The sequence below is a fragment of the Strix aluco genome, chromosome 15 (assembly GCF_031877795.1).
Source record: "Strix aluco isolate bStrAlu1 chromosome 15, bStrAlu1.hap1, whole genome shotgun sequence".
In the NCBI taxonomy this organism is placed as follows: Eukaryota; Metazoa; Chordata; class Aves; order Strigiformes; family Strigidae; genus Strix; species Strix aluco.
In genome coordinates, this window is record NC_133945.1 from 18,009,358 (window position 1) to 18,028,014 (window position 18,657).

General features: G+C 44.6%; 1 protein-coding gene across 7 annotated transcripts in view; it reads left to right on the plus strand.

The window, feature by feature from the left end:
• Window positions 1-18,657, plus strand: part of CARHSP1 (calcium regulated heat stable protein 1) — a 72,458-nt gene that overhangs the window by 44,841 nt on the left and 8,960 nt on the right. For 4 of the 7 annotated variants that reach the window (XM_074840394.1, XM_074840393.1, XM_074840395.1 and 1 more), the window contains 2 exons: window positions 9,372-9,564; window positions 12,521-12,643. In XM_074840394.1, the coding sequence (XP_074696495.1) occupies window positions 9,392-9,564; window positions 12,521-12,643 (296 nt within the window). In that variant the 5' untranslated portion in view covers window positions 9,372-9,391. Of the gene's footprint in view, window positions 1-6,701; window positions 6,799-9,371; window positions 9,565-12,520; window positions 12,644-18,657 lie in introns of those variants that run through there. The other 3 variants (XM_074840397.1, XM_074840398.1, XM_074840399.1) reach the window with 3 other exon arrangements.

Genomic DNA, 18,657 nt, shown 5'->3' on the forward strand with positions numbered 1-18,657 from the left:
GATTTCTTGCAGAGAGGTTTTTTTGCTCTTGGGACAGGCACCTTGGTGGTGGGTGTGCTGCACTCTGCTTGCTGCTGCAGGACAGAGACGTCGGCCTCAAGAAGGGCAGGTGCTGGGATGGGCTCAGCAGTAATGAAGCCTTGTCACAATCCAGACACAGGCTGAGGAGGCACAGCACACTTCCCGCTGGCGGAGAAAGGTGAGGGAGTGTTACCTCCCTCTGTTAAGCTGGTTTGCAAGAAGTCTGTTTTCAGGTCTGGTTCCTCTGCGGCGGTGTGATCCAGACTGGAGTGAGACTGACCCTGGCTTTGAGCAGGGAACCAAGGCTGGCTATCGTCAGCCTGATGAACCCCTGCGGCTCAGTCAGGGTTTTGTATGCAAAGTACAGACACAGCTGGTCCTCACCGTGCTGCTACAAAGGAGGTTGTTATCTTTGCTTTAGAGCTGAAGAAATGAGGACGCTGAGGGGAAGGTCTCAGGGTCACAAGCACAAGCTTGCGTACAGCATGGTGAGATATATTGTAAATTGGGTTGAGAAATAGGGTGGAGAGAAGGAAAACAGAAATGCAGTTGTTAAATGGGCCAGTGATCTATAAGCACATATATATATATATATGAACCTTCTCCATTAAAATTTAGGCCTGTCAACCCATCTCCTCTCTTTAAGTGTGTATGTATGTGTGTAAAAATATTCCCTTTTGTTTGATTTTAATGGAATGTGCATTTCTGCACCTCTGAGTGCTCTGTCAGCACAGGCTGAATATGTTTCATCAAGCTGTCTTTGGAGTGATGAAGCCTGTTGTTAACCTTTTTATGCAGGTGGAACGTAGTTTTAAAACTTTGCTGTGGTAGAAAAACCTATTGCGGGTGCAGCTGCTTATGTAGGGAAGCAGTTGTGCCACTGAAGCCTGGGAAGTAGGATGCAGGTAGGAGTCTGTGGGACAGGATAGAACAGGAGGCGGCTTTAATGGAAATCAAGAGCATTTCTTTGTTCCTCAACAGAAGGTGAGAATTTTCTTCACTCTTGTGTCAGATACAGAGGATTTTCTGTTTCCTAAAGTATTTCAGTAAATTGTATATCTGTCGCTCATTAATTGATATTGATGCAGGTTCCTAATGACATCTCAATCACAAACCTTTTGTTTAATTGATTTCTGAGAAATCTAATTGAAATATACTGGGGTTATTAGACTAGGATGCTTAAAAATATGCATAGATGTCAGGCAGCAAGACTGGGAGATGGCCTGTGCATTGGGATAGCCAGAAAATAGAGCCGGGCCTGGCAAAAAGGAGTCTGGGGTCTATGGGTGCCTCATGGTACTGGTGTAAGGATCAAGTTATTTGTGAGCGGTTTCTGACTCTGCGCCCTGCCATCTGCATCTTGCTGTAAATGCTGACAGATGAAATATCCTCGGAGGATTATTTTTTCCTTTGCCAGTACTTGTATGCCTCATAAATTTCCATGGTTATAGATCTCCGTAATGTGAACTGTTTTTCTTTATTGAAAATGTTGATTAGGGAGGAAACACAGTGAACTAATTGTTCTGAGTAACACTTGAGCCACATAAATATTTCAGGGGATTTCAGTAGCCTTAAAAGGCTCAAAGTTGCACATGAACAAACTTACCCATAATTGTGGCTGAAGTTTTGTGATGTGAGAGGAGGCTGAAAAAGGGAGAACTTCTCAAAAGTGCCTAGAGATTTACATATGTATAACTACTCTTCATAATAGTATGACCCTGTATAAGCCCATTTGCCTTGTAGATGAGCCCCAAGACACTTAGACACAAGACACATGAAATATTTCTTGTGTTTTGGTATAAATATTTTCTGCCAAAACGAAATAAATTCTGGAATAAATTCACATGGGATGTGCCAGCATGGAAATAATGGCAGAGGGAGAGCGTCAGACTTGCAAAAGCACTGAAGGAAGAGCTGAGTTGCAGAGCTTGAGAGCAAGTGCTGGAAGGGACAGTTTGTTCCCTGTTCAGTACTTGATATGGGAAATACGTAAGTTTACTGTGATTGAGCATGTTTAGCAAGAATAGGATGAGATGTATTAAATGTTGCCTCTGCTATCCAAGAAGAGAGTTCCCAGCCTTGGCTAATGGAGGCATGATGAAGGAACAGGAGTCTGGAGTGATCAGAAACAACAGGGTTTGTGGACTGGTAGCTCATGCAGAAAGCAGTTTGCAGACTGAAACAAGGCAAGATGCTGGGCGTCACCCCCCAGGCTTGTGCTGGCTCAGCATAGTGATCTTGCTGGTCCCGGAGTGATGATTCATGATCTGCCTGGAGCCGTGCCTGGGGCTGGCTCAGGTCTGGGCAGTTAGCTGCCCAGCAGCCTGTGGATGGGTGTAACAGCTCTTTCCCACCGTGTTTGGTAGGTGAGAGGCTGTTGTGTCCTGCCCAGCCAGGTACAGGCAATCAGTGCAGGGGCTGGTGGGCAGCTCTGTCTCCCAGACTTACATCAAGCCTGGTGCTCTGTAACCTGTGGATTTGCATGAGCAAGAAATTGAAGCTGTGTGCACAATCTTTAGACTTACTGTGGGCTTACATTTCAGGTAAGGTTACATCTCCACTATAGAGTGTGTCTTGGTGCTGGAGGGGCCGTGCTTGCCCCACTGGAGTGGGGCACAGGACAGGCCAACGCTGTGCAGACAGCAGCTCCGATGCAGAGCACAGCTCCGTCCCTTCCAGCCTTTAGCCTTGGCAATTCTGTGGGCCCGCTCTTCACAGCACCATGGACTTTCCCCCCCACTGATAAGGTAGGGTTTCCCAGAGCCACTACAACAGCACTTCGGCCATGTTTCCATGCCCTTCTCATACTGTTCTCATGGCCTTATGCCTGCAGCCATGATAGTGTGGGCATGGTGGGTGCTTGTGAGAATCCGCCCCTCTTCCTGCTGTCCCTGTCATGTGGACGTTTTGGTTTGTACTAGAGATAACCAAAGCAGAGTGAACAGCATTGTGGGTGATGGTCATTTAAATACTTGATTGCATTAGCCAATAATATATGTGCACAGGAACTTAAGTCACTGGGCAACAGTTGGACCTGATTAGATGCACTAATTATCATCATCATCTTCAACCATCATCTTCATCATTGCTTGGGAAGAGCTCCCAGAGGATACTTGCCTGGGACCTGTTATTGCTTGTCCAGGCTCACTGTGAGCTGGGGAGAGTTTTCCATCTCTTTTAATCTGTTCTTTAAACAAAAAGAGTTAGATAAAGCGAGATTTTGTAAGCAGGTTGAAGTCTTGGGCTTTTGCTGTGACAGAGTGTGAGGGGAGGCGTGCTGGTCTCGGGATAGCTCTGTGCTCTTCCCGGCTCAGCAACTGCTGCCCACCATCATCCCAAGGAAGTTACCTTACCACTGGGTGCTGTTGGGTTCTGCTCCCACTGAAATACTTTTTGACAAGATGCAAGATGAAATATGGTTGTCCTCATATTGTTATGCACACTCTCTCTTTAGGCAAATCCTAGTGAGTGCTATCACCTGGGGCAGCCAACACACTACAGCTGGTTACAGCCACCTGTGGTTGCTTACAAGTGAAGGACCCTGGCTAACTGTTCTGGGCAATTGGGAGCTAGAAGTTTATGCAGCATCAATCACGGCAAATACCGGATCTCTAATGAGAGAGGATCTTGATTCCTTTGTATTTTCCATGAACCACAGGATATCACCTTATATCCTTAAGTATAACCATAAACCAGTTGAAACATACCTAATCTGTCCACTCTGTTCCTTAACCTAAATGCATTTTTTTAAGTGCATCTGGCAGCTTACATGAACAGTGGAAAACACAGGACTGTAAGAAATCCTCACCTTTATCAATGTACTATACAGGCTGCTGCTGACTGAGTTCCCCTCCCACCCCTTTCTGTGGTCTCTGCCGTGCAGGGCTGTTTGTGCTGCTCGAGCAGCTTTGCTTTCAGGCGCAGCAGGCTGCTCACTAGAGGAGCAGAGGGGCAGCCACAGCGTTTGGGGAAAAGGTGTTCACTGCTCAGACTGTGTGGAAATAGCTGTTGCTGCTTAAACTCAAGCCTGTTTTAATCCAAATTAATTTGTATGCACAGACAAGCAATAGGAATTTTCCTTGTTGTATTTTGCTTACCTTATAATTAGGCTTTTACTGGGCATGGGAATGGTTGGGCAATGTCCTGGTCTCCATTAACTGCCAAATGGCTACAGTGTGTGGGCACACCTCTGCAGCCTCCAGGAGCGTAATGTTTATACCGTAATCCTTTGTGTTGACATGTCACATGCATGTTGCAACTCCTCTGAGTTTCAGTATTAATTGAAATACCAGTATTAATTGTGGAAAGTTAGTCATGCAAACTAAGCTGGAAGGGGAAGCTTTTTGAATCAGCTGTTTGGTGGTTGTGTGCGTTTTGTAAGTGCTTGACGCAGGAGGAGTGCTGTGATGCTCTGTGGTGCTGGGATCCTTGTGGATACTGAGGTCCGAGTGCCAAAAAGTGCTTTGGAAAGAAACTGCAGGTGGGGGCAGTACTGTGGCCTGGTGCTCAGGTGCCTCAGAGAGCTGCCAGGGAGCTGGGAGCTTCTAGAAGAACTGGGGGCACCCTTGGGAGCCAGGCACCCCAGTTTGTCTCCTTCAGGGCCAGGTAAGTAATGCGTGGAGCAGAGGGTCCTGGTGTCTTCACTTTCTCAGTAGATGAGAGCAAGGGACACAATGTTGGGAGAGGGCACTTTGGAGCAGTATCAGTGTCTAGTGCTCAGCGTGTGCCATCGAGCCGTGTTTTTTCTCTCGCTGAAAGAGCTTGTAGCTGTCAGCAGAAGAGCAGGCAAAGCTCAGGGGTTTATCTGCATGGCTTCCTTAGAGAAGGAAAGAAATGTGGCTGTGTAGAATAAATTTGGAAACCAGGAGATTTCAAAGTGAATCACTTAAAAAGAATTCTTGACATTGTTTCTAAATTCAAGGAAAGCCCAGAAAACAAACATTTTCAGATGTCCACATTCCTCGTAGAGGTTGAAATGGAAGAGCTAACTTCCAGAAGAATCCAGCTGAAAGCAGCTGCTCTCGGGGTACAGAAACCTCACTCTCCCTTTGAGGAAAGGTCTGGGTTTCCAGGCATGCATGGCCAGTGCTGTCCTGTTCATAGACTGTCATGGTACCTTCTGAAAGCAGCTCCTCCAGACAGTGTCTTCCAGGCTAAGGAGGCTAGAAAGCTTTTTCTCTGTGCTGGAGCACTGAAACATGCAGAGCATTTCCTGGGGATGAGCTCTGTGCCTGCTGGAGATATTGCAGTGTCTGTTGTGTGAAAAAGAAACTGTTCATAGACAGAGAGTTTTCCTGGAGTCTGTCACCCTGCCCTGTCTGTTTGGACTTTTCTCCAGGCATTTTCTTTAATTAAAAGTGAGGCTAGGTTTTTGTGGTAGTGTTGTGCTGGTCAGGATGGATAACTTCCCCAAAGCTGCTATTTTTTTTATGGTATTTTTAGTGGTATGGGGTAGACTTGAAGAATGGAAAAAGAGTGTATAGATATATAGAGAAATGATGGTACCACTTACATACCCCCAACCTTAATGACCTCAGTAGATTTTTTTGCGTAGTATTTTATGGAGAATTTCAGAAACTTCTGCATATATTGCACTCTGTGCTTTATAGGTCACCTGTTACAGATGACATTTTGGGGTCTCTTTTGTGTACACATTGGCCAATTGTTCTGAAAAAAATATGGTAAAAGTATATCTTTTTTTGCTTTGAAATGTTAAATTAGTCTATTGTTTCCATGATGCTTCTGTGATTTATTTATATTTCAGTTTGGTGCACACTTACAGTTGAAAAAAAAAAAAAATCACATTGGTTAAAGATAGATGATTCATGTTAAAATATGGCCAGACTTAAGGGTAATGTAGTACGTGGTTCGAGTTTCCTGAAGAGCCTGAAAATATCACCACCTTGCATCCTGTTACATTCATTCTGTAAATACCAGGCAGCAAATATTTTGCTGGCTCAAGCAGAAGAGAGACTGTTTTGTCCCTCATCTCTGTTGTAGTTGGTATCTCATGCTGCTGGACTTTTTGTAGCTATGATTTGCTGCTGTGAAGTCCTGGCTGCCTTCACAAGGCACAGCAAGCGGGATGCTGGGGGGGAGCTCAGGGCGGGGTGCTCTGTTAGTGCTGTCTGGGGTTCGTGTGATGCCTTCCTTGCCATGGGGAGGTGGAGAGTGGTGGCTGGACTGGAGGCAGGGGAAAACTAATGGAAACAGGCTGGGACGTGGTGGGCTTGTGTAAGAAAGTAGGTTTGTCCAGCTAATCACAAAGAGGCGAAGGTATTTGTGGCTGCTGAGGAAGGGCTGGTAGGCAGCTGTCTGAGTCCCAAGGGTGATTCTTGATTTGCAGAGGGTCAGTTCAGAACACAGGATAACATCTGAAAAGCATCTTTGAAGACTGCCAGTAACTGCATTAGGAAAGCAAAACTTGTGTGAAGGGGAAGGCTGGGAGGGCTGGAGGCGTGGGATTTCAGTTTGAGTGTTTGCTGTAGGCTTCCTGCATAAGCACTGCCCAGGCTCCGAGTGCCTCCAGCTGTGCGTACAAGTGGGGACGGCGTTTCCGCTCCTTCAAGCGTGCTGCCAGTGGAAATGAGTTAATCCCTGTATGAACAACGTCAAGACAGTGGCCACATCAGAACAAACTGAAATAGCTAAACTCCACCTTTGTCTTCAGAAAGGTTCAGATGAAGTGATCTTCTGCACTGAGAAAGCTGAGCGGAGGTTCGCAGGAGGCAGGAGCTGCTGTCATCCCACTGTACGCAGTGCACACGGTAAAACTTGGTAATTCAGTGTCCAATCTTTTTTATTGCATCTGATTTTTATGATTGTCGGAGAAGCCCAAGAGGCAAACGGATGTGCCGGTGCGCTTGCCCATGCAGTGGTACAACATCCATGCCCATATGGGCTGTTGCTGAGCTGTAGTGTAGCCACAGGCTTCCTATCGCTCGTTTACATCCACTCCTCTTCTCAGCTGTGCTTGTTTGCTGCAGCGGGTGTGAAGTCGAGCGTAGCTGCTCCTGGCTGCCTCCAGCTGTGTGCATTTGTGTGTGAGCTCTCAGCGAGCTCTGATCACGATTTAGGACTTGTGTAATAGAAATTATGAGAGGCAAGGCCATTCATCCACTTTGCCCGTGGGCAGAGAACAAAAAGGGTATTTGTACAGTGAAATGGCACTGAATGTTCTACATCACTATTTTATTTTATGTTTACAGAGCAGAGGGCACAAAAATAGCATAAATGGGAACAATAACGTATGTTAGCACACTTCTAGCTCCATTTAGCCTTTTTTATTTGTAACTATTTTTGTGGTTCATCTGTGTTTTAAAGAAAGGAGGGAAAATTCTCCTGCCTTTCTACCCTTGTTTGAGGAAGGGGATGGGCAGTACTTTGTGGTTGGCTCTGCTGCATTGCTGTGGATGGGTGAATAGCTCTGCATTTTGCTTGTCACCTGACAAGCTGGTTTATATTTAGATTATGCGAGAAAGAGTGTGATTCTGAAAGCTGCATTTTCACTTGTGCAAAGGCCAGACCATGCGTGCTGAGTTACCGGGATAAGATTTTAATTGTTTGCACTTATTTTTCCTTTATTATAGTCCCGCTATGTCAAACATGCATTCCTGGAAAGCAAGACACCCAAGGGAGAAGTCTTTCAAAATCCGAGGAGACTTCCTCAGTACCAGCCAGCACAGCAGATCTCTGGAGGAACAGGAAGTTTGGAAAACCCTGTCCCTTTGGTGTCCCATCTCAGTCTCAGCTGAACACTGTGCCATGGTGCTGATCCGGGCATTAGCTCGTGCGTGGCAAACACCAACCATAAAGCTGTGGTTTTGTTTTCAGCTGAGTTGTTGCTCTTCAGAACAGTGTGGAAAGCTCAAGCTGGTACATGAGGGAATATAACTATCCACTTCTACCTTCTCAGCACCCTGAGCAATTAAACACAAAAGCTTTTGTTCCCTGGTGACTTCATTCTTAAGAGGCCTTTTTTAATTTTAGTCCTTAGTTTCGGGAAGAAATAATGGGAATTTGTCATTGACAAGAAGGCTGCATCTCTCAAATGTCATGTGAAGGATCCACTCCATAATTCATGGGCTGGGGAGTGTGGGTGTCAAAAGGAGGGTGCGTAATGGATATGAGAGATTTCAGTTCAATTAAACTATTGATCTTAAAGGCAGCTTTTCTTGCCATCATGGTATTTTCTTGACCCAGATCGCCGCACTTTTTGCTAACTCCAGATATCCAGATAACCAGATATTTTTAGATTTTCTGAAGTAAGCGTGGTGGGTTATTGGTTGATTTCGTACACCTTGTTCCCTTTCCAATGTGGATGGGGACTTGCACAGGAGTACCAGAGCAGTGCTGATTGATTTATCTTCTTTCTGTCACTGCTGCACCTGTAGGCCATGCCTTTGTGTGTGTAGAAGTGCTGCTGTTTCTTATCAGTCCTTCTCTTTCTGTGGATTCTGTGAGTTTTGCTTGTTGTGTGATGTGTGTTGCTGTTGGTGTGCTGAGAAAGGGACCTTCTGCCTCCTCTGCTGTAGGGGGTGAATAACAGCAAATCTGACTTGGGCAGCAGAGGATCTGAACGCAAATGAGGACTATTTTGCTTCCTAGTTGCTGGAAGATTGTAGCAGACTCAGATCTACCAACGGGGGCTGCTGGGTCTGCCAGATCTTTACAGGCTGGAGGGGCCACCTCCTTGCAGTCAGCCACTACCTCCCAGCTTTGTCCGTGTTTCTGTCCTTGGCAGAGTCAGACAGTTAATTTACCCTGTCTAAAGTGAATTAAGGAGGACTTGTATGATTTTCTTCTTGCAGTCAAGCAGAAGGTGTTACAAACTCTGACAGAGCTGTGCTAATAGCTGAGCAGCAGCAACTAAGTTAGCATTGGTGACTGCGCCACGAAACTAACCTCCAGCAGTGGAGGTGCAGCCTTTATTTCAGTATTTCTTCTTCTAGTGTTTCTTTCCTGTAACATGTGTTTGTGTGCAGATGCAGGAGACTCCTCTGTGCTGTCAGTGGTCAAACCCCATCTGCCTGGGAGCTGCATGGGGCACACTGATATCTGGTATTGGGGCTGAGCTCTGCTTCAGGAGCCATTGCCTGTGAGTGAGGCAGGAGTAAGCAAATAAGTGTTAGTTGTGGAGTAATCTGTTTTCAGTGGAGCTTCCTAGAACAGCTTACAAAAGCTGTGAGATTTAAAAATTAACTCAGTGACACAGAGCTTTTGGTGCAACTGTGTCCGTGTGTACGTCTGCAGGAAGTGAGTCGTATTCTTACAAAATCATCAGCTGAAGAATTTGTGACTTCTGCGACAGTTCCCATTTTGGGCTAAGTCAGATGTCTTCCTCTCTCTAGGCTTTTCTTAGGCATCAGGAATGTCTTCTGAGCCCACTTCCTCCGCCTCGCAGCAGACCCCCACCTCTCCATCCTCACCCAGTTCTCTCCATTTGCCTGAAAACCGCAGGGCAAGAGATCGCTCCCCATCGCCCATGAGAGGGTACCTCATCCCCAGTCCGCTGCCCACCCGACGGACCAGGACATTTTCAGCGTGAGTACTGGGAAACCTGCATTTCATAGTCACAACCAAACGTTTGCCTTTGGGCAGAATGATCAGCCCCTGCCGAGGTGAAGGGAGTTGGGGGGGGGGGGGGTTGTATCTGGAAGTTGCTTTGGTATTTTACTGTTATCTCTTCTCCAATAAATTCTGATGCCACTAGACTTTTAGTCCAAATTGCCTGTAGTTTTTCAATGCTCTGTTTGCATAAAGGCTGTTCAAAGTCCTTTCCATTCTTTAAGACCAGCGTTTTACAGGGAGGGGAAAATACACTGAGATTTTTTCAAAACAGAGTTTCTTGTCTGAAGCTTTGCTTCACTTTAGACACTGGGTTGTGGCTTTCAGGACCAGTTCCTGTTGGTCTTTCTTCCTCAGCTCCACCTCCTCTTTTGGCATGACCTCTCTTCTCACTGCCCCTGGAGCACTGGACCAGACCTTACTGGAGGTTTTAGTTCTTTCAGTCCTGACACCTATGCTACCATCAGCTAGGTTACATTTTAGGGATGGTCCATGACCCTGTCACTTTTCAGAGGACTTGTTTCCTTTTCCTATTCAAGCTTTCTTATCTCCATCTTAAGATTGCTCAAATAGACCTGTAAAAGAGTATGTTGATTTTCAAGGTATAAACTCTAATCTCTGATTCTCCAAGGTTATATGAGTTTTTCCATAAAATTGCTATTTGTACTTGAGGTAGTGATCCTACAGCAGAGCTGTCTTTCCCTGAGCTTTCCTGTGGTGCTGTGCAGGCTCCTGGAAGCCCCCCACTCCCCAAAGGGGACTCCTCCACAGCCAAGGATGGTGTTGCAAGGTTTGGCCATTGCAAGAAGTTCCCAGTGCCTGTGATGGGCCTCCCAGTGAGGTGCTGACCTGCAGAAGGCAATGCAGGCTTCTTTGTTAATCTCAGTGGCCTTTGAATAAGTGTCTGAGGGTGTAACTTGTTACTGTGGTCAATCTATTGCATTTCTGCCACAGTCTTGCAATTACTTCTGTGTAAGTGAGGTCTGGCAGTGCTGAGTGAAACATTGTGGAAATAAAATCTCAAGCCTGCAGCTAGCCTATTTTGTGCCACTTAATCTAGTTGGCATGCTTTTTCCTTTTTGCTTCTTACAATGTTACCCAGAGCTCTTTTCTTCAAGAGTTAATCCATGCAGATTTAAATAGCATCAATCTCGATGATGCTTCATATTATTACTTCTGTATTCAAAACGAGGCAAAAAAGAACAGCAGCAGAAGAAAAATTTATATGTTGTCAGTTCCAAAAGCCTTCAAATGCCCTAAAGTTTGTAATGGAAGTAGATTGCTAAAAGGATCATAATTGACTTGATAATGGGCATTGCCCTTGAAAAGCAATTCCAAGATAACTTGCCTCAGTGCTGTGTTAATAATGAACTCTTTGTAATGCTCAACTGTTAATCCTAGTCTGGTTCTTACAAAACTAAAGAATTTATTATTTGTCTTCCAGAGGTCTTTAATCGTTAATTAGTGTAGGAATCTTGCTGTATTTGTTTGCCCTGAAAATCAAAATTGCTTAAATTTTTACTTTTTTTTTTTTTTTTTTTAGTGTCCTCTTTAATCAAGAGGAGCTCTAGGTGAGCTCTGGCCCCACAGTTGTATACAAAAGATGGATGTGACAGGCAGGGGCTTGTTCAGTGGGATTATTTAACTTTAGTTCATTGAAAGTATGGGGCCTTATCCCCTACAGTGCTTTATCTCCTTGAAAGACACAATTGAACTTTAATGGCTTATTTAGGGCAGTGAGAGCTTTTCTGTGTAACAAGCACTTGTGGGGTCAGGTGTGTCAACAGCTTTACAGAGCTGGAAATTAAGTGATTTAATGGAGACTTCTTCTTTCTTTAACACTTTCAACTGTATTTCCTTAGTGTTAGTTTGACTTAAGGACAGAGCTAAGGAACAGAGCTGTTACCACATATTTTAATGATTTTATTTAGACTTCAGTAAACTTTTAAACATTTGGGAAAGCAGTGTCAAAGTTGCCATGATGCATGTAACCAAATGGCAACACAATCACTGAGTTTGAAGAATTGCATCAAAATCCTCTTCTAACATGGAAGCAACCTACTGGATAGTCATCGGCATGAGAAGGTCCTGATCTAGTAACTCCTCTGTGTAAACCCCATAAGGTGTCTAAAGCAGTTGGCTTTGTTAATGAAAGTATTTGAGTGAGTTTGGATCCCTGGAGATTCAACTCAGCATATTTGATGGGGAAAATAATTGAATCACACAGTTTTCAGGAAAGGTCATAGTTCATGCAGGTTGTTTTTCTTGATGGCAGTAAGTCATCCCAAAGGTTTGTCTTCACATCCGTCTCACTTTAAAATACAGCGGAGGAGGAGATCAGTGTTGAGTGTTGGTGTTATGCATACCAGTTAGCCTTCATAGCCTGCTGCAGTCATTTGGAGGTGAAATACTGGCTTCACTGGATCCTCCTCTGGCAGGATAATGATAGACATGCATGCAGAAGGGGTGTGTGTATATGTATAAACCTACATATTTATACATGTCTTCATGCACTGCATTCTCTCAATACCCCATGCACACGCTTACTGTTAAATTTGTGCAAGCACATACAACACCTAGCTGTACACTGGTACTCCTGAACTCATGAAAGGTATAAGATGCTTACATTTGATATAGTGTCCAAAAGAAAATTTGGCAGGGTGATACAGCAGATGGATTAAAGATGGCAACTGATGGTTTATAATGCCAGCAAACATCTTCATCATCTTTATCTCCCTTAAAAAGGCTACAGGCAAAACATGTGCAGTGTATGAAACTGGGTATTAAGCAGTTGCTACAGAGGAGTATAGTCACTGGGAGTGAGTATTTGGACCATTGTGCCCATTTGCTTAGTGTGCTCTGGCTGACACACCTGGAAGCGGTCGCATCTGTGCTCAGCAATGAACCCCTCTTTTTGTGCTTTCTTTTGCAGAACCGTGAGAGCATCGGAGGGTCCCATCTACAAAGGTGTCTGTAAATGCTTCTGTCGCTCCAAAGGCCATGGCTTCATTACCCCTGCAGATGGAGGGCCTGACATCTTCGTACATATCTCTGAGTAAGTCGTCTGGGTGGCCAAGGAAGGCTGGAGGTTTGGTTTGCCTTAATTACTGAATGCTTTTGACATTTCAGATACAAGAATGGTTTATCATCTGTCACCCTTATCTCAGCAAAGAGTTATGCAGATGTTACTGGCAGCAATAGATTATGCTGTTCTTTTCCTGTAATACTATAAATCTGTTGAGTTAAAAACTAGATGATCCTGTCAAACCTTAGTATAAGTTGTGCAGTTTCACTCAGACCCAGAAACTTGCATTTACCTGAAACAAATCTATGCAGTATTCAGTTTTAATTTAAAGATTTATAACACTGAAAATTCACCACTTTTACTTTGCACTGCTTGTACCAAAGGTTAATTACCTTTACTGTTAAGAAAAGTTGTACTTTGTTACTTCCTTGAATTTATCTAGCTTCAGTTTTGAGCAGTTTATAACTAAAGCTTTCTCTGTTAAAGGGTTCATTAGTACCTCCACTTTTTTGCCTTGAACACACTGAGAACCATCACCTCTGAATCTGCCTTTTGATAAACGAAACAGATTAACCTCTTCAGGTCCCTCACTGAGAATTTTTTCTCCAGTCTAAAAGAGTCTTTCTAGTCTCTTTTCTAAGTGTGCTGTAGAATTTAAATATAATTTTAAAACAATAAACTGCACACATACTTTCAGTATATAGAGATAAAATCTCCTCTGGATTCCCATTCTTATTTCTCTTTCTGTACATCCCATAATCGCATTAGCCCTCTTGTCCCTAGTCCTTTGCTGAGTTGCTTATCTGCTCTGACCTCGGCATCCTTTGCAGCGTCAGAGTTTGGTGCAGTCCCAGATACAGTCTGGCATCCCCGACAGCAGCGTTTTCATTCCTAGATGTATGACTTCATATTTGGTTGCACTGCAGCACGTCTTCCTTGAACAGGCCCTGCCTGCCAGGGGATCCAGATCACGCTCCGTGACTGCACTGTCTTTGTTATTTATTGCTTGGCTAATCTGCAAGGTTTAATAGCCAATTTTGTATTTGTTTCTAGATTGAGATGTCGACCAGCATTGGGGCTGAAACTGGTCTCTGAGGGCATGTATTAAGATTGCTCGATGTTTATTCTCCAATAATCTCTTTTAGATCTGTCACCAGTTTTTAGTCTACATATTGTTTACAGTGTTGAAGCTGTATAATCCTTATTTGTTGTTTGGAGTCGTTATCCAGTGATAAGTCAACAAAAGTCTTACCAAAGTTACTGACATTGCCCCAGTTCTCTTTCCTGCTTGTGTGTGTAGCGTGTGTCCTTGGAGAAGGAGTACATTGGCCTTCTGTCCAGTTTTATGAAATGTTACTGCATGATGGGTGTTGGCAAGCCAAAGCTTTTTAGGTCTCATGGGTGCAAGTGGGCTGAGTGGTCTGACTTATGTGTTCAACTCAAGGAAATGTTATTTAACATCTTTTTCTTTCATCTAATACAAATGCACAATTTCTTCTTACTTCCTGCATAACTTAAAAATAACGCTTCTTATATCACAATTTAAAAATTCTACTGTGAACATCTAGTCTGACCTGACCTATACAGTTACTGATTAGCAAGGGTTTAGTTAAAACAGCCCTCTCACAGAAACATGAATTCGCAGCCCTCTAATGAATTCTTTTTAAAGAACTGTCTATTTTCTGTCTTGTTTTTTTTTCCTCTACATTTTCTCTTCTAATTAGTTTGGTAAAATTTTCTTCAGTTATGTGAAATTAACCCTTTTAAAACCCTGGAGATAACTTTTTGATTGGGGCTGCCCTTTGTCTGTACAAAATGTGAACTAATCTTTCAGGTGTTCCCCAATTCCTATCCTATGGCCCAACACATCTTTCTGGGCCCAAACTGCAGTACTTGATACTGGATGCACTAACTGCTCCAACCCCCTCCAATCGGCTATAATTCTTAGAAACTCCAGTGGTGTTTTTCTGTTTGGCTATTTAAGACTCCCATTTGTCTCCTATACTGAAATCCTTTATCACATTATGAAGAACATTTTTTTGGTCTGCTGTGATTTTGGTGGTCGGTGCCAGAGGCTCCCTCTCACAGGAGTCCCCTCTCATGGACTGTGCTAGTTATTGTATCGATCCCGCATGCTTTCAGAATGCTTTACCTGTGAGCCATCAATAAGGTGTATTTGAGTAATTGTGCCCTGAGTGTGGCATGCCGCCCTCCTCTTTCTTCCACGCACTCAATCTATCCTAAAAACACTATTGAATATGTCACCAAGGTTGTAAAAGTTCATGGGCAACCACACTCCTTGATGTATTTTCAGTGTGTTTATTTTGCTGAGGTGTGTCCGGTTCTCTGCTTGCTCTGGCCCTCACCCAGCCGTGCCTTCAGGCCACCCCTGCACGGGAAGGCTTCAGCAGAGAAAGGGTGAGAGCCCCTGCGTGGGCTCTGGCCCGCTCAGGTACAAGCTCCAGCTTGAGCCCCAGCTTCCCAGGTCTCAACTTAGTGCCCTACCTGCTGGACCAGGCTGCTGCTCTTCATTTTTAGTTTCTTCATTTCAGGCTGAGGCGGGTGGGGAGCTGTCTCTGTACGCCGCGCTGCAGTACGCCGCAGTCTTCCTCCAGCACGGCAGCTGACTTAAGTTCACTGTAGATGAGAAGGTGGGAGAGGCTCTGCTCTGCCCCGTCTGCTGCTGGAAGGCACCTGTGCCTTTCTGGCAGATGCTTTACCCAATGCACTCTTGACAATTTGAGTGCTGGGGATCCACTGCCTCCCTGGGCAATCTCTTCCTGTAATGAACACACCTGGCTTTTATTTGTTTCTGATATTTAACTGAGATCTCCCTCGCTTTCAATATGGCCCTTTGCTCCTTCTTCCATCTCTGCAGCAGGTAAATGAAGTCTTTCCTCTTTTTAAGCTTATCATTTATCTGCTCAAAGACTGTTTTTCTTGCTCTTTCAGAAATATTTTAGCAAGATTAGTTCATATTGTTCATTTTGTAGGACTGACAGATGTGCTTTATGCAGCTTGTCTAGCCTCAAGTCTGCTCCTTTGAAGCCAACAGGATTTATTTTTTTTTTTTCCCCTGTAGAACCAGGACTGGGCCACTGTTTTAAATGTTTCTTACATAGGTACTGTCTTGGAACTTAAATTCAGAAATAGCTGATGTTTCTGCCTCAACCTGTTAGTAAAAAGTGCTATTACTGAAGTACTGAAGGTTTCAGCACCTCGTGTTCTTTAACTACTCTGAGTGTTGGAATGGGCTGCCCAGGGCAGGGGGGGAGTCCCCATCCCTGGAGGGGTTTAAGAGTCGGGTTGACCCAGCGCTGAGGGATCTGGTGGAGTTGAGAACGGTCAGTATGAGGTTAATGGTTGGACTAGATGCTTGATGATTCTGTGATTCTGTGTTTGAGTTGTTGGAAATGTTTTTTTTAGTGCTAGAGGGTGATGGCATCACTGTCTTAATTCTGATGCAAGGCAGCACTGGAAAGACAAATTAGTAATGCCTTTCATTTCAGTTTATTTCACAGTGAATTAGAAACATTGCTCTTTATTAACAGGAATTGCTTATTGCAGCAGCATTCTGTAACCATCACTGTGGCTCAGGGGACTCCAATGACTCTGGTTTGTGTAGTGTGAGTTTTGAGATACTGCCTATCTTTATCATGTGATTCTTTTCTACCTATTTTACTCAGTTAAACCTGGATGTGAGAGAGACATCAATCTGTTCACTGTCTCAGTGCAGTATATAGGCATCCATTTGTGAAATGAAAGAGGATTGCTTCTCTTGAATCAGTTTTGCCTGAAAGCTAGGATTTCAGGAACGTGGATAAAATGGTACACTAGTTTGGATTCAGCAAGATAGACTGTTCCTCTGTGTTCATCATTAAGCTGTGATAATTAGTGAAGGTTTTGTGTATTGGGACCAGCTGCCTATCTTGCAGATGAATATGATTTTAAACATAAAAATTTAATTTGTGGAATTAATTTTCTTTTTTCCCTAAGCATTGGGGAGCTGTAAGGTGACACTTCAATGAAAATGTCTTCTGTAAAAGGGGATGTATGTTTCCCATACCTCTCCATTTGTTTTTGTAAGATAGTAACACTTAGAATGGCGTTTCCATTTCCATAAGTGAGCATTAGCCTAAAAATAAGGTCAAATATATGTGGCATTCAAAAGCTGCTTCACTTGACATCCATAAAACTTTAGATTTCAGTATCTGTGTGAGAGTTTAAGGTGAATGCGGGCATGTGGACGTGTTTGGAGCTTGCAGCAAAGCTGCATTACTGTGAAGCTGAACTTGTCAGGTATGGGTATACAATATAATAAATGCTAGTGTGAAATGCAGGTTTTAAAAGTGGTTTTTGTCTGTGTGGCTTTGTCCGTTTTAACGAGTGGCTCTGAAGACTGCAGAGAAGATTTGGTTTGGGTTTTGATAACACTTGTGTGGAGCCAATTCTCATTTTTAACTGATGAGCTACAAATGTACAAAACTGTACAATTAACCAGGGCAGCTTGGAGTTCTCTGGAAATGCTGACACTGATAGGTGGTAGTGTTTCTTTCTTTTTGAGCTGTCCTTGTGGGGCAGGTAGAGGCATGGTGGCAGCTCTGGTGGCAGTCACCACAGGTGGCAGCAGTTTTCTGACAGTGCTCATGGCACCTTCTTGGGTCAGTCTGCAGGTAAAGCTGTTGTGGTTTGAGTCCAGAGGGCAAGTGAGCACCATGCAGCTGGTCATTCACCTCTTCCGCCTCAGGAATGGGAATGAAAAAATAAAGCAAAAGGCTTGGGAACCAAGATAAGGGCAGGGAGGGATGACTCGCCCATTGCAGTCATGGGCAAAAGACAGACTCATTAGGGGAAGAAAACATAAGTTTAATTCAAACGCTAACACCACCACCACTCAACAGAGTAGGACAGTGAGAAGCATTATTGCTTCTTAAAAACACCTTCCCCCACCTCTCCCCTCTTCCTGGGCTCAGCTTTGATTTCTCTACCTCCTCCCCCTCAGCAGTTCAGGGGGCAGGGAATGGGGGGGTGCAGTCAGTCCTCCCACTCCTTCCTCCTCAGGGGGAGGGCTCCTCACACTCTTCCCCTGCTCCAGTGTGGGGTCCCTCTCACGGGAGACAGTCCTCCATGAACTTCTCCAACATGAGTCCTTCCCACAGGTCGCAGCCCTTCCCGAGCTGCTCCAGTGTGGGTCCCTCCCACGTGTTGCAGTCCTCGCAGCACTGAACTACAGTGGTGGGTCTGACTTGCAGCCGGGGAAGCTTCAAGAAGCTTCTCACAAGGGGCCACCACCATAACTCCTTCCCCCACTACCAAAAACCCCACCACGCACAAACCCAGCACAAAAGCATCTGCGGTTGAAACCCTGTACCACAACTGCAATGCCATCAGTGCTCGAGCTGGACGGGTTAGAGCCAGCTCACACACACCGACCTGAGTGGCTGTTCCTGCCTGCAGACACGTGGCCTGGCGCAGCGAGGAGGCTGTCACACCCTGGCCACCCCGCCGAAGGCACCGGCCACAGGCTCACTGCTGCTTTCCACGTTGCATGCACAGCGAGTCCTGCTTCCTTGTCTTTATTGGAAACACTTCTCAAGTTGGTATAAACAATAGTACTAGGAAAACATTATGGCTCGTTGAATGTGGTGAGATTTTGTTTTTCTCAGTTTAATACTTCGCCCTTCTCCAGAACAGAAAACAGAATGTGCTTGCTAGTAGAGAGTGTAAAACCCTAGTTGGCAAGCACCGGGATGGGGGAGTTGCTGAGATGGTAATTCCACATAATGTCTATGGAAAGCTGGAAGCAAATGCAAATTTATTTGCCTGGAGTGAAATTTTTTTAAAAGCCCTTGATTACCTTTTTAATAGTGACGTGTACTGTTAATGCTTTCATTTCCACCAGCCTGTATCATGATCCACTGTCACCAAATTGATGGTGTTATTGTAGGATCCATTCTGAGGACTGTATCCTTCTCGTTATCTTACCTCCTCCGCTGTTGTTTCACAGCAGGAGTAAGTCAACTCTCACAAATACGGGCTGGTTT